General features: G+C 43.1%; 1 protein-coding gene across 2 annotated transcripts in view; it reads right to left on the minus strand.

Annotated features, from left to right (window-relative positions):
• The window catches only part of MINDY4 (MINDY lysine 48 deubiquitinase 4), a 112,420-nt gene that overhangs the window by 84,911 nt on the left and 13,746 nt on the right, over positions 1-13,763 (minus strand). For both annotated transcript variants that reach the window (XM_065938924.1, XM_065938925.1), the window contains exon 5: positions 10,605-11,032. In XM_065938924.1, the coding sequence (XP_065794996.1) occupies positions 10,605-11,032 (428 nt within the window). The remainder of the gene's footprint in view (positions 1-10,604; positions 11,033-13,763) is intronic.

Consider the following 13,763-nt stretch of genomic DNA (forward strand, 5'->3'; position numbering starts at 1 on the left):
GGAAACAACCTCTTCACAGCTTCACTAAGACCCCAAGGCCAGAAGAGAAGAGAATTGTCCTGTCACAACAGCATCAACAGGGCCTGAAATGAGAACCACAGGACAGCTGACTGCTCACATCTGCAGATTCCAGACACAAGGTCCCTGACTCACAGGCCACAGGGAGGCCAGTCAACAAAGAAACACAATTGGCTTGATAAAATGTATCCCGACAGGTGGGCAATGGACTGTGTCCCAACGTCCATGACCTAACCCTGCTCCTTCCACCGTCTTCCTCATTTCAGGGAAGAGCAACTCCATCTCCCAGTTGTTCAGCCAGAAACTTTGGCATCATCCTTGCCTCTCTTTTTCTCTAATGCACACATCTAATCCATGGGCAGATCCTGTTGACTCAACCACTTACAGGTTCCCCTTCCACTCAAAAGTAAAGCCTTCCCATGAAAGCTTTCCTAGGCTGAAGTGGGGTAAAGCCAAGAAGCAATGACCTTCGGACACATCTTGTTAACAGAGGCACAGAACAAACTGAGATCCAGCCCAGAGGCTCAGGAGCACAAGGCTGAGGGTGGTTCCAGGGGAAGGAGCTCGGGAGTGCCGCTCTGATGGCTGTTCTCGGTGAAAGCTGCCTTTGTAACAACTTAGTGCAAAGCGCTGATCACTATTTTCACTTTTTGTCTTTTCCTTAAAAGTGAAAATCCTCTTTGGATTTATTTTGCTTAACTAATATAGGTCTTTAGTAAAAGTGAACTGGAATAAAACTAAACTCAAAAAGCAGAAGATCCATGTATGTGTGTTTCCTCTAGCTCATGTCTCTTCACCTTCACTGACACTACCCGATTCAAGCCACCGTCAGCTCTCCTGAAGACGGTTGCATTGCCCCCTGCCCATTTTCAGCCTCGTCTCCTGAATCTATTCTCAACCCCAACCAGCAGCCAGAGGGATCCTACTTAACACGAGTCACCACAGGCCCTGCCTCTGCCTAACCTCCAAAGGCTCCACCATCACCTAGAGGTAAAGCCAGCACCTTCAGAGGCCTCCAGATCCCCCTGCTCCCTCACCCCCTCCCTCTCCTCCTCTCTCCCTCTTCTGCTCAGCCTGAACAAGCAACCCCAGGACCTATGCATGGCTGCTCTCTCTTTGCATTTGCTTTCAGGGATCAAAAGTTGGTTCCCTGTCTTCCTTCTGGTCTCCTCTCATGCATCTTCTCAAAAAAGGTTTCCCCAGCTACCCCTTTGTAAAACAGCTGCCCCAAAGAAAGGGCTCTCCATCACACTTCCTTGATTTATTAATACTTTTCCTCGCAGCACACAGGTACATTGTATATTTACCTGTTGGGTGGTTGTGCTGGCTGCCTCTCCCCACCAGAAGTATATACTCCGTGAGAGCAGAGACTTAGTCTGTTTCATCCACATGGAATCCCCAGTGGATAGAGCTATGTCTGGCACACAGGAGCCCATCACAGGTGGAGTACTGGCAGAAGTTAACCATCTCTCCAGGGTGAGTGAGGGGGATGCTAATTTGCAGCATTTGCCAATTTTCTGGGGCTTCCCAGGTCATGCAATGGTAAAGAATCTGCCTGCCAATGCAGGAGACACAGGAGACGCGGGTTCAATCCCTGAGTCGGGAAGATCCTCTGGAGTAAGAAATGGCAACACACTCCAGTATTCTTGCCTGGGAAAATTCCAAGGACAGAGCAGCCTGGTGGGCTATAGTCCATGGGATCACAAAGAGTCAGACATGACTAAGCACGCACACATAGCTAAACATGGTTTAAACACTCCTACCATGACCAAGTTCAAGTTACTACCTTGACATCAGACATGGGAACACTGGGCTCTGTGAGCCAGGACAAGCTGGCTGTAACACACTATGGCATTCATTAAAGAGTTATTAATAAGTTAACTGAAAAAATGAAGATTTACGCGAATTGATGTGGATTTTTTGAGGACAAGCTCCATCAACTCAGGGTCTAAAGTCAAGTCTCTCTAAAACCAAGGGAGTACTGCTTGAGGAATAGGAATGTCACATGTTGACTGGTGACAACTGTCCTGGAGGCTTATACTGAGAACAGGAAGGGTCCTACATATTTTGAGCAAAAGTTCTAAACATACCCTGACAGTGAAAGCAGAGCTTATGGAGGGACTGTAGGACACTTGCAAGAGCTCAGGTGAGTCATCTCCCCTCTGGTCCCTAAGCCCTGCTCCCCAACTGCTAAATGAAGGGCTTGGATCCTGAGGACCTTTCTACCCCTGACAAACTATAAGGTTAAGAATTGAGACAGACCCTAAGGCAGCATCTATTCCACTCTGCTTTTAAAACACCCAATTGAAAATATCTTTTTTAAAAAATTCAATGAAATTAAACTTGAATTTCATGGATTCCCATCATTCTTTAAGCTTGTCTTCTGGGAAAACATTCACCGTCCCCAAGGTGACATCCATCAGTGTTCAGGAAATTCATAACTGCCCTGAGCTCACTGGACACACCATGGCAGCCCCAGAGCCAGACATCTCCACGCCTAACCCCGGAGCTCCCAGGGACCGACCAGGCTTCCCTGGTTCCCTTCCCACAGGTGATCCACATGAAAAAGACAGACACATAAAGACAGTCAAACAGGGGAGAAAGCCTAGAAAAGGTGAAAACAACACAATTTCTTCTGAGAGTGGTAGAAAGGGCTACCTGAGAGGCTAAAAGTAAGCATTTTAAAAATCATAAGGAGACCAAAAAGATTTTAAACACTGCAAGAAAAAACCAGTTGCCCTCTGTAGCAGGCAGGTTAATGTTAACCCCTAATAATGCTCATTTCTTAAGTTCTGGAACCTGTAAAATGTTGGGTTATATGGCAAGGGAATTAGGTTCCAGATGGAGATAAGGTTGCTGGTCCGCTGATCTTGAGATCAGACTATCCTGGATATTCCTGATGGAACCCAATGGAACCAGAGGGATCCTTCAAAGGGGAAGAAGGAGGCAGAAAAGGGAGAACCAGAGAAATGGGAGCCTGAGAAGGATGCAGCCAACACTGATGGCTGGGAAGATGGAGAAAAGGGCCACAGAGCAAGGGAGGTGGGTGACCTTCCGAATCTGGAAAAGACAAGGAAACAGATTCTCGCCTGTTGTTCAATCGCTCCGTCGTGTCCTACTCTTTGCAACCCCATGGACTACAGCACACCAGCTTCCCTGTTCCTTCACTATCTCCCAGAGTTTGCTCAAACTCATGTCCGTTGAGTCAGTGATGCCATCCAATCTCTGTCGCCCCCTTTTCCCCTAAAGGCTCCAGAAGGAACAGAGCCCTGCCATCACCTTGACTTTAGCCCAGTGAGACTCAATTCTGATCTCTATCTTTCAGAAGCTAGACATTGCCGATGCGGCCACTGCCATGGGTTGAACTCCCAAGGGAGGCCAATGGTACTTTTTAACTTCCTGGCCCTGATTACACCCATGGTTTCAAAGGAGACTGGGCAAAAAGTACATGGCTGCAGCTTCCACAGCCCACACACATCTGGAAAACATAAGTGGAAGACAGTTCCTATTTTCAAACATCCAGCATGTTGTGCGCTGAACTAATATGCAGAAAATCAACCACAGCATGGTCCAGGTGGCCATGGGAAGGCCCAGGGGTTCACTCTGAGTAACTCCAACAAATGACCGGCCACCGTACCCCGAGAGAGTGCTAGAAGCACCACGAGTGAGGCTGCTCCCAACCAGACTATCAACCATCCCCAAGTGCCCCTTGGGGAGCTACAGGCTTGAAACAGTGAGCTCTGGGACTTGTAAATAAAGAATTGGAAGATATGCTCTTAGTATTGCACGTGAGGTTTCTAAAGGGCCTAGTCTGGGTGATAGCAAGACATGCAAATGTGTCGAAGAGGCAGAGTGAGGCCAGGGTTACAGGATCACCTTGGTTGGGGCCAGAGTTCCAGCAGATCTGACTGATGGTGAGAGAAACACACCAAGCGCAGTCCTGACAAGCCAGCAACAAATGACAGGTGGCCCCAAACCGCCGCAGCCCCCACTGTGAGAGCCCAAACGGCTTAAATATTTTTTAAGTATCTTCTAAAGTCAAAGGACACCAGGAGGAAACACAAATCAAAGCAGAAAATAGTTCCTTCAGCAACTGAGTCAGATCTCAGGAACCAGGGCCAGAAGGGGCCTGACTGCACAGATATGCATGTTCCCTGGCATCTCAGCAGGTCCCATCCTCCACCTGTCCCCTCTCCCAGGACACACGCTCACTCCCCCGCCCCCAGGTACAACATCCATGGCCATCCCTGAATCTGATGTTGCAAGGCCCAGCAAAGGCCCCCAGTAGCCACCTTCCCTCCAGCGTCATTAGGCCTGAGTGATGGAGCATGTGCCATGCATATGAGCCAGGTCTGCTGTCCTCTCACTGTCCCTTGTCAGTTTTACAAGAACTGCATATGCACACAACTCTCTCACCTGAAGAGTTCACGGGATCTTATACACACTAGGACTTAGCCCTATGTTTACTGAATTGAATTTAAAAAAAAACAAGTGATGGGCAGACAGAGCTGCTGGAGAGGGGCTGGGAAGGACAGGAGGTGGTGTTCTGCGGGATTTATCAGGTGGGATTACTTTGGCCCTGGTTGCAAACCAAGCGTGCTACAGCTTTGAGCAGGATAGCTGCCAGCAGCACAAAGCCGCCTGACGGAGGTGACCTGCATCTCCCCAGAAACTTGACAGGTTCCTTTAATCCTCTGTGCCTCAGCTTTCTCACCGAAAATGCAATAATAATTGCTGGGGAGGGAAGATGCTTGTTCTCAGCTCCCAGAGTGTCCTGGGTGTTTGGAGGAAGTTCTACTGGTCTACCCCATGGACCTTTCCTCTCCTCCTTTCTATTCACTCCATCCTGAGGACTATGTCTTATCTGATGGGCTAATTGGGGAAAGAAAGGAAAAAGAAACATCAGGCTCAACTGCACTCTGTCTCTGCTGGGAGTGAGCTGCTCTTCCAGGGCCACCCCTCCCACCATGCGGCCTGGGCCTGAGTCGAGGTGAAGAAGTCTGTCCCACTCAGAGCACGCGAGGACTCATGGCCTGCTATGTCTTCTATCTTTCCATTATCAATCTCAGAGATGATATGCATTTTACCCCAATCTAGTTAATACCCTTTGTTTTATTTGGCAATCTGTTCAGAACTCAGGAGAATACTATTTAATGACAAACTCCCCTCTTCACCAGAAAAGAACTAATAATATCCACCTCAATGGATTATCCTAAAGAGCAAATGAGATAATATACACAAGTGTTTTTGCATGGTGCTCAGCATACAGGGAGTAAGTAGAAGGTAAACAACAAAGCTCCCAAAATGTTTACTGATATAAAGATCAACACTATGATCACATGTTAAACACTCCTAGTTGTACCTCACCTGGTCCTGAAGGAGGGGGCAGTAGCAGCATGTTTACCTGCCACCCACCTCTTCCTATAAGACAAAGTTCATACTATCTTTCAAAGGCTTGATAACTGGTCAAAGGCCACAGTTTTTATAAAGGGCAGAGGTGGTTTGCCAGTTCAAGTCATCAGACTCCAGAGCCCATTTCAGGCAATGATAGATGCTGTAATAAACAATAAAATAGGCTAGAGGTGATGGGGTGGAGGTAAAGTTAGTCAAAGAAAACCACTATGAGTACAGAACATCTGATTGACAAGAAAGAGACAGTCATGAGATGGTTTGAGAGCAGGACCTTTACAGCAAGGGGACGAACCAGTTCTTCCTCATGTAGAAAGAAGCAAGAGAATAAAGATCTGTATTGTCAATCCTAAAAGAAAAGAGAAGTAGGGAACTGATCCTACCAACATAATAGGCTATAACTACAATGCAATAGTACTAAAAGCTATGGTCATGTGTTTTTTTTAATTAAAAAAAAAAAGTACCAATGAAACACAGAGAGATCAAAGACAGATCCATGTCTACATGGGTAGAGAAGGAAAAGGCAACCCACTCCAGTATTCCTGCCTGGGAAATATCATGGACAGAGGGGCTGGGCGGGCTACAGTCCATGGAGTCACACAAGAGTTGGACACAGCTTAGGAACAACAACAACATCTATATGTGAACTTAGAAAAGAATCAAGACAGCTCCATAAATCTATGGGGAAAGAACAAATTGTAGAGTAGGTGATGCTAGGAAAACTGTCTTACTATTGAATATATGGAGAAAAATAAAAGTGAGTCTTTCAGCCTAACAAATACAAAAGATTAAATACCTAAATGTGAAAGCTAAAATTATAAAGTTAATGGAAAAACATAAGAGAATATCAGTGAAATCTAAAGGAAAGAATGAACTTAATAAAGAAAAAATGCAAATCATATGCCAAACAAGAAATTTCTTAATTATGTCAAAATTAAGAATTTCTGTTCAACAAAGGAGATAATGGACAAAGTTATGGGACAAATAACAGAATGACAGAAGTTATTTCACAAAGTCTAAAACTAATGAGAGATTAATATCTACTTAAAGAAAATTAACTTCTCTTAACCACTACAATTATTCCTATGCAATGTCTGGAATTTAGTTTATCAATGCAAAGAAACAGGACAAAATGATCAAAACCTGAAAGAAAAAAGGACAGTATCAATAGACCTATAGGTGATCCAGATATGGAAGTTACCAAACAGGACTTTAAAATGACTGTGAATAATATGCTCAAGAAAATAAAAGATGGAGAATCTCACAAAAGACTGCTATTTTTTAAAAAGAAATAGAAATTATAAAACTGAAAAATAATTAAATTAAGAATTTATTATATATATTTAATAGCATGGAAAAGAGAAGAAACATGAACCAGAAGGTAGCTCAAAAGAGAATACCTAGATTAAAGTAGAGAGAGAAGGGGAAAAAAAAGATGGAAAATATAGGAAAATATTCTTTCCTATCTAGTACATGTGTAACTGGAAGGCCAGGAGAAAAAAAGAGAAAATGGGATAAAAGTAATATTTGAAAAGATAATAGATAATAATTTTCAAAACAGATGAAAGGTAGCAATCCCAAATTGCAGGAAGTTCTACATATCCCATTGTGACTCAGCTGGTAAAGAATCCGCCTGCAATGCAGGAAACCTGGGTTTCATTCCTGGGATGGGGAGATCCCCTGGAGAAGGAAATGGCAACCCACTCCAGTATCCTGGCCTGGAGAAGTCTATGGACTGTGTAGTCCACAGGGTCACAAGAGTCACACACGACTGAGCAGCTTTCACTTCACTTCACTACATACCCCAAGCAGAATCATCAAAGAAAACCATGTTGAGGCACATGATAGTAGCTCTGTTGACATTAAAGAATGAGAAAATCTTAAAAGATGGGGGGAAAAGCAGCCAGAGTAAAAAAAAAAAAAAAAAAAAAAGACACACTACCTCCAAAAGAGTAACACAAAGATAAGACAATGGAATATTTAAAGTCCCGAAAAAATAAACCACCAATCTAGAATTCTATACCCATTGAAATATCCTTCAAAAATAAAGGTAAAATAAAGACATCACTAAACAAAAATTGAAAAAAATGTAACATACCTGTTAAAGAAATACTACAGAAAGTTAAGTTCTGTAAGCAAAAGGAAAATGCAAATGCAATAATTATTTCAACTAAAGCAAAAAATTATCAGACAAGATTTAAAAATCCAAATACATGCTGCCCATAGGAGATAAACTTTAAATATACACTAGACCATAAAGAAATCTTAACAAATATCAAAGGACTGAAATCATAGAGAATATTTTATGAACAATGTAGAAATAAACTAGAAATCAACAACAAAAAGATAACCAGAAAAATAGCCCAAAGGCTTTGAATTAGTCGATACATGTCTAAATAACCCATGGGTCAAAAGAGTAAATCACAACAGGAGTGAGAAAATAACTAAATTATATGATCATATAATATATTAACGTGTGGGATACAGACAAAACATTACTTAGAGGGGAATTTGTAGCTTTAAAAGATATTACAAAAGAAGAAGGCTGAGGTGGGTAGAAGGTGGGAAAAATGGGTGACCTGTTTTTGTTCTGCTTTCTTTTAGTTCAGTTTAAATACTTAGCTTTTAAAAGGAGAAAGCCTGGTAAACCCCAAAGGCTTTTAGTTGGCACCCTTAAATATGAATAAATAAAAGTAAAAAGATGGAAAAGATATACCATAAAAACACTAATCAAAGGAAAGCTGTGGTAGCTATTCCTAAATAGACACTAAGGCAATAAGTATTACTAGAAATGCTCATAATAATAGAAAAGTTTCTCCAACAGAAAGTTATAATAATTCTATATGTATAAGTATCAAATAAACTAGCCAAAAAATGTCTAAGCAAACTGGCCCAGCTTATCCATGGTCACAAAGGGACTTAATGGACTACATCTGTTTAGCTTCCCTTGTACTACCAATGTCTGTCACACATTAGATGCACAGTAAAAGACTAAAACAGCAGAACTACAAACCAGGATGCCTATCTTTTTTTTTTTTTTTTTTTTTTACCATTTCTGACCATTCACCCTCAGGGGTGTTTCAAGCAACCAGGAAATGCTGTTGATCTTCTCACTGCTGTCCGTAGGTTCCTGGACAGGATGCCTATCTTATACCAATCCTGCAGAAATTACTAGTGCTTAAAGCACTGCAAGTAAATTACTAGTGCTTAAAGCATACACAGGGGCTTCCTATCTGATGCAATGGTAAAGAATTAACCCGCCAGTGCAGGAGATTTAGAATACACGAGTTAGTTCCCTGAGTTAGGAAGATCCCCTGGAGTAGGAAATGGCAACCCGCTCCAGTATTCTTGCCTGAAAAATTCCATGGACAGAGAGGCCTGGCAAGCTACAGTCCACGGGGTTGTAAAGAGTCAGACATGACTGAGCACACACGCACTTTCTTAAAACCTATACAACACACGCAAACAAAAACACGGTAACCTAACAAGTATAAGATGGTGTTTACAGGCATGATGGGCTTTGAACTCATCTGTAAGTTGAGGACTACCTCCTTGCTGGTTTAAGAAATATTATAGAATAATATATGAAAAGTGTCCAGTATAGTGTCAGGCGCTAAGTAAACACTCAATGGTAGCAATTAATATATGTAAGAAATATTGAACATAATTCTGGAATAGCAGTCAACAAACCCCCTAAAAATTAAAATCAGAAATGCCAAAAGAAGAAGAGGAGGAAGAAGGGACAAAGAAGAAAAAGTGGCTGAGAATCAATAATTCAAGATACATATCAATAAAATAGAAAATAATAGCAAACTAAACTCAAAGAAAGCAGAATGAAAGAGTGGAAATCAATAAATTAGAAACTAAACCTACAACACAGAGGATGAGATGGTTGGATGGCATCACCGACTCAATGGACATGAGTTTCAGTAGACTCCGGGAGTTGGTGATGGACAGGAAGGCCTAGCTGCGGTTCATGGGGTCGCAAAGAGTCGGACACGACTGAGTGACTGAACTGAACTGAAACCTACAAAGCCAAAAGTTACCTCTTTGAAAGAAAGAGCATATAATTCACAACTCCCTACTAAAACTAGTTGGGAAATAGAACACAAATTACCAGTATCAGGAACGGAAACAAAGACAATCTTGAAGATCTTACAGACTTTAAAGTGACAATAAGAAGACATTATAATTACACAATTTTATATACATAAAGTTAAAATATAAATTAAATGGTTAAATTCCTTGGAAAAATACAACTTGCCAAAACTGACACAAAATGAAATAGAAAAATTTAATTATACATAAAAACGGATGCTTAGTTGTGAAAATACACAAATGATACCTAGAAAGACAAACAAATGCTAAACTGCTTGTGATTATGAATGACTGTTTTTTGCTTCTTGTGTTTTTTGGTTTCCTATTATGCACATGCTAACTTTTAAGAAATAAATGCTATTTTTAAAACATTTAAAAAAGATAATTTTAATTAAAAATTTTTTATTTGAATTCATAATTTAAAACCTTTTAATTCAATGTTCAGAAAATTCTCTCAAATATTTAAGGAAGAAATAACACCAATCTTACACTAACTATTCAAGACTGCTTAAAAAAAAATAAAAGAGGAACTACTTCTAGCATATCCTAGATATAAAAATCTAACAAGGCTGTTGTTCCAAGAAAAAAATTTGCCAGTCAGTCTCCTTTATGAATTTATATACAAAAACCGTACACAAAATACTAATAAATTAAATCAAACAATATGTACAATTAATATATGACAGCCAAGTGTGTTTTATTCCAGAAATGTAGGGTTGGCTTAACATTCAAAAATCAACCAGTGTAGGAATCCTCAAGGCCCACTGTGAAAGATAAACAGAAGGACTCAGGACAGGGTTTTTAAAAACTGCCCCTCACGGAGCCTTGTGGGAGCTGATTCACCGTCATACCTCTGGCCTCCACACACCCCTTATACCACGTCAGCCTGACCCTTGAGAAGTAAGGAGAGCCAAGGAAGCCTCCCCAAAGCCTCCTGCTGTGTGGGCTCTGGCCTGTTTTCTCCCTGGTGGGATGACGAGCATCACCTCTCCCACTTCACAGCCACACTGGGAGCCCAGGGAGCCACTCGGGACTGGACGGTTCTCTAAAAAACCACCACCCGGGCACAGCACACTCACCTGAGGGATGGGGGCGGGCTCCCCTGCCGTTCAAATGCTCCCTCCGGCCTCTCCTGGGTCATCGGGACATTCCCATTGGACAGGGAGAACTTCGAGGCAGTTTTGTTGGCCTCTGAGCCACCGTCCATGGCTGGACTGTCTTTGGAAAGGTCTCCCCACCTGCCACTCCCCCTGGGGGGCAGCTCTTTGCCTGGCAGGTGAGGCGGGCTGCCAGGCGAGGTTCTCCGCCTTTCCCTCGCCAGCTCGCTGAGCGGGCCCCGGGGGCTCCTAGAGGTGGAGGCGGTGCTGGAAGCTGGTCCCTCCGGCGGGCTGGAACAGCTAGAGGTGTGAGTAGAGAGCTCGGGCTCTTGCGGGCTCCCGTCCTTGTGAGGCTGGGCAGCACTGCTCAAGGCCGGGGACCGCCTCAGCAAACGTCTGCGGAGGGAATCCTGAAAGGGACAAGGACAGAAGCAGAGGTGAGGATCCCCTTGGAGGAAGGTGGGAAATAACCTACTCCAAGACTATGATGCTCCCTCCCCAGGGAATGTCTTTTCCATCCTCAATTCCTTCTCTTAAAATTCTACCTACCCTCTGAGGAGACTCTCGGGGGCCCCACTTCTCTCTTACTTTCACAGCACCCCACGAGCATAAACCCCAGGAGCATGCCTCAGCCCCCTCCCATACCCCTTACAGAGAGCTCCAGGGTCAGACGTGTTCTAATTCCTGAACTGCCACCTGCTGGCCATGTCCCCTGTGACAAGTCATTGAACTTCTTTGTCCCTCACTTCCCATTCCTGTAATCTAATCTGTCTACAATCTGCTATCTGTAATTTCTAAATCCCAAAACCTCTAAAAAATGAACATTTCTGTTGGATTCCTATGGCAAATTCTTTTTAATTGTTATGAAGTTCCTTGTAGTCTTTTTTTTCCCCACCATATCATGGGGCTTGGAGTATCGTAGTCTCCTGATCAGAGATCAAACCCTGGCCCTCAGCAGTGAAAATGAGGAACCTTAGCCACTGGATTGTCAGGGAATTCCCTTGGGGTCTTTTTTCATGCATGAATATTCATATGTTTTGTTGCAGATATGTTTTGTTTATGGGATGCTACACCAAACCCTACTTCAGATGTTCTGTGGTACATGGTTTATGCACTCTATTTCCTTTCTGAAGTTTAAAAAAAAAAATCTAAATTATAAAACACGTTTGGCCCAAAGGTTTTGGATAAAGGACTGGGGACCTGCAGTGCTGACCTCCCACAAGATCACGGTGAGGGCTAAAGAAGAGACCCAGACCCATGTACGGCAGTAGCACAGAGCCAACCCCTCGAAGCAGCCGGCAAATGTTATAACACTACTGCTTAGTATCTTTGCCCCTGTCTCCACATAATCATAGCCCTACCCCGTCCTGCCAGTAGACCAAGTGATGGGGGCCGTTATTCCTTCCTCTCTGGTGTCCCCAGAACTTCCCAGTTCAGTGACCTATACCTAGTAAGCAATCAAGTCTTGCTCACTTCCGAAATGAAGGAACTTCAGAGGAGTCAACTGAAGTGTCCTCTCTATCAATCATTAACCAGTGAAATGGTTACATGCTGTTACCCATCTGAGGTGGAGGAGTAGAGGGAGGGGACAAAAATACACCTGCTGAGCTTTTTCTGGACCTCTCAGCAATTCCAGAAATAATCCTGAGCCAAATGGTAAAGCCTGTGCCAAAAAAAGAACATCTAATTTTGTCCTGTTCCCACCCAGTGGAAATTACTAGGCACCATAAACCTCCTCCGAAAGCCACCCAGGGCATCCCTTGCCACAGAGCAAAGAAAACATTAGTCATTGTTCCCAAGGAGACCCAAAAAACTTCCGGCCAAGGGCAGGGAACCCAGCCTCTTACTCAGCCTTCGAAAGTGCAGAGCGGACCTAGCAGTAAAAAATGATGCAATACCTAGCAAACCTCGCTCTTTTCTCTTGAATGGCCAAGGCACTCAAAAGCCCACAGGACACCTTCCAGGAAGGTGGGGAAATTCTGGGGAAATTCTGCCTCAGTGTCCCTTCACAAGATTCAGATACCCCAGGAGAAGAGAACACCTCAGAGGAGAACTGCTTCTCCTTTGGGGAGGAGTTTGCAGCAATCTCTCAGTAGTAAAGGAGGTCCAAGCCCTCGCCCTCACACCTCAGTACTGAAGGGGACTGAACTGCACAGACTTGATGATTTGAAAGTTATGGTAGGCAGGACCTCCCTGGTGGTCCAGTGGCTAAGATTCTGCGCTCACAATGCAGGGGACCCAGGTTTGATTCTTGGTCAGGGAACTAGATCCCACATGTCACAACTAAAGGTTCCTCATGCCACAATGAAAATCAAAGATCCCTCGTGCCCCAACAAAGACCCGGCACTGCCAAACAAATAAATACATATAAAAAGAGCAAGTCATGGTACGATAGGACCCTAACATTCAACTGGTCCACCAGTTCTCAAAGTATAGCCCATCAACCTTAGGGGTCTGCGCCCAAACACTTTCAGAGAGCTCAAAACTATTTTCATTATAATAATAAGATATGATGTGCCTTTCTCACTATGTTGATGTTTGCAGTGATGGTCCAAAAGCACTGATGGGAAAACCTGCTGGCCTTCAGCACGAATTAAGACAGCGGCGCCAAACTATACCACTGCTCGAGGTATTCAACCACACTTACAACAAAAATGCTAATTTCACTTAAGAATGCCCATGCTGATGCACAGAAAATGTTCATTGCATCCGATCTTGATCCTGTGTTAGACATCTCTTTAATAATCTATGTGACAAAGTAGGAGGTATATATAAACATTGTGCGGGATAGAGATGATGAAGGCTGTGACTAGGCAAAGCCCTATATGCAGCCATCTGAGTTGTGAGCTGAACTTGCTACTATTTTTTATGGAACCACTGACAGATGAACTATGGTTAATTCAGACAGGTATTTGGCAGGCATTTTCTTGAAAATAAATTGAACTCAAGGGAAACAAATGATATATTGTTGCCAGTGATCAAATACAAGTTACCTTAAAAATCAGAATTTGGAGAAACATGTTTGCCATTATGAACTCCAGGGCTTCCTGATACTTAAAAACTTTCTGATGAGTTGAGTGATAACATTAACAAATGTGATTTTTTATATGGTTTCTTGTATAATGAAATGTGTCAACATTC

This window comes from Muntiacus reevesi, chromosome 6 (genome assembly GCF_963930625.1).
Source record: "Muntiacus reevesi chromosome 6, mMunRee1.1, whole genome shotgun sequence".
NCBI classification, from domain to species: domain Eukaryota; kingdom Metazoa; phylum Chordata; class Mammalia; order Artiodactyla; family Cervidae; genus Muntiacus; species Muntiacus reevesi.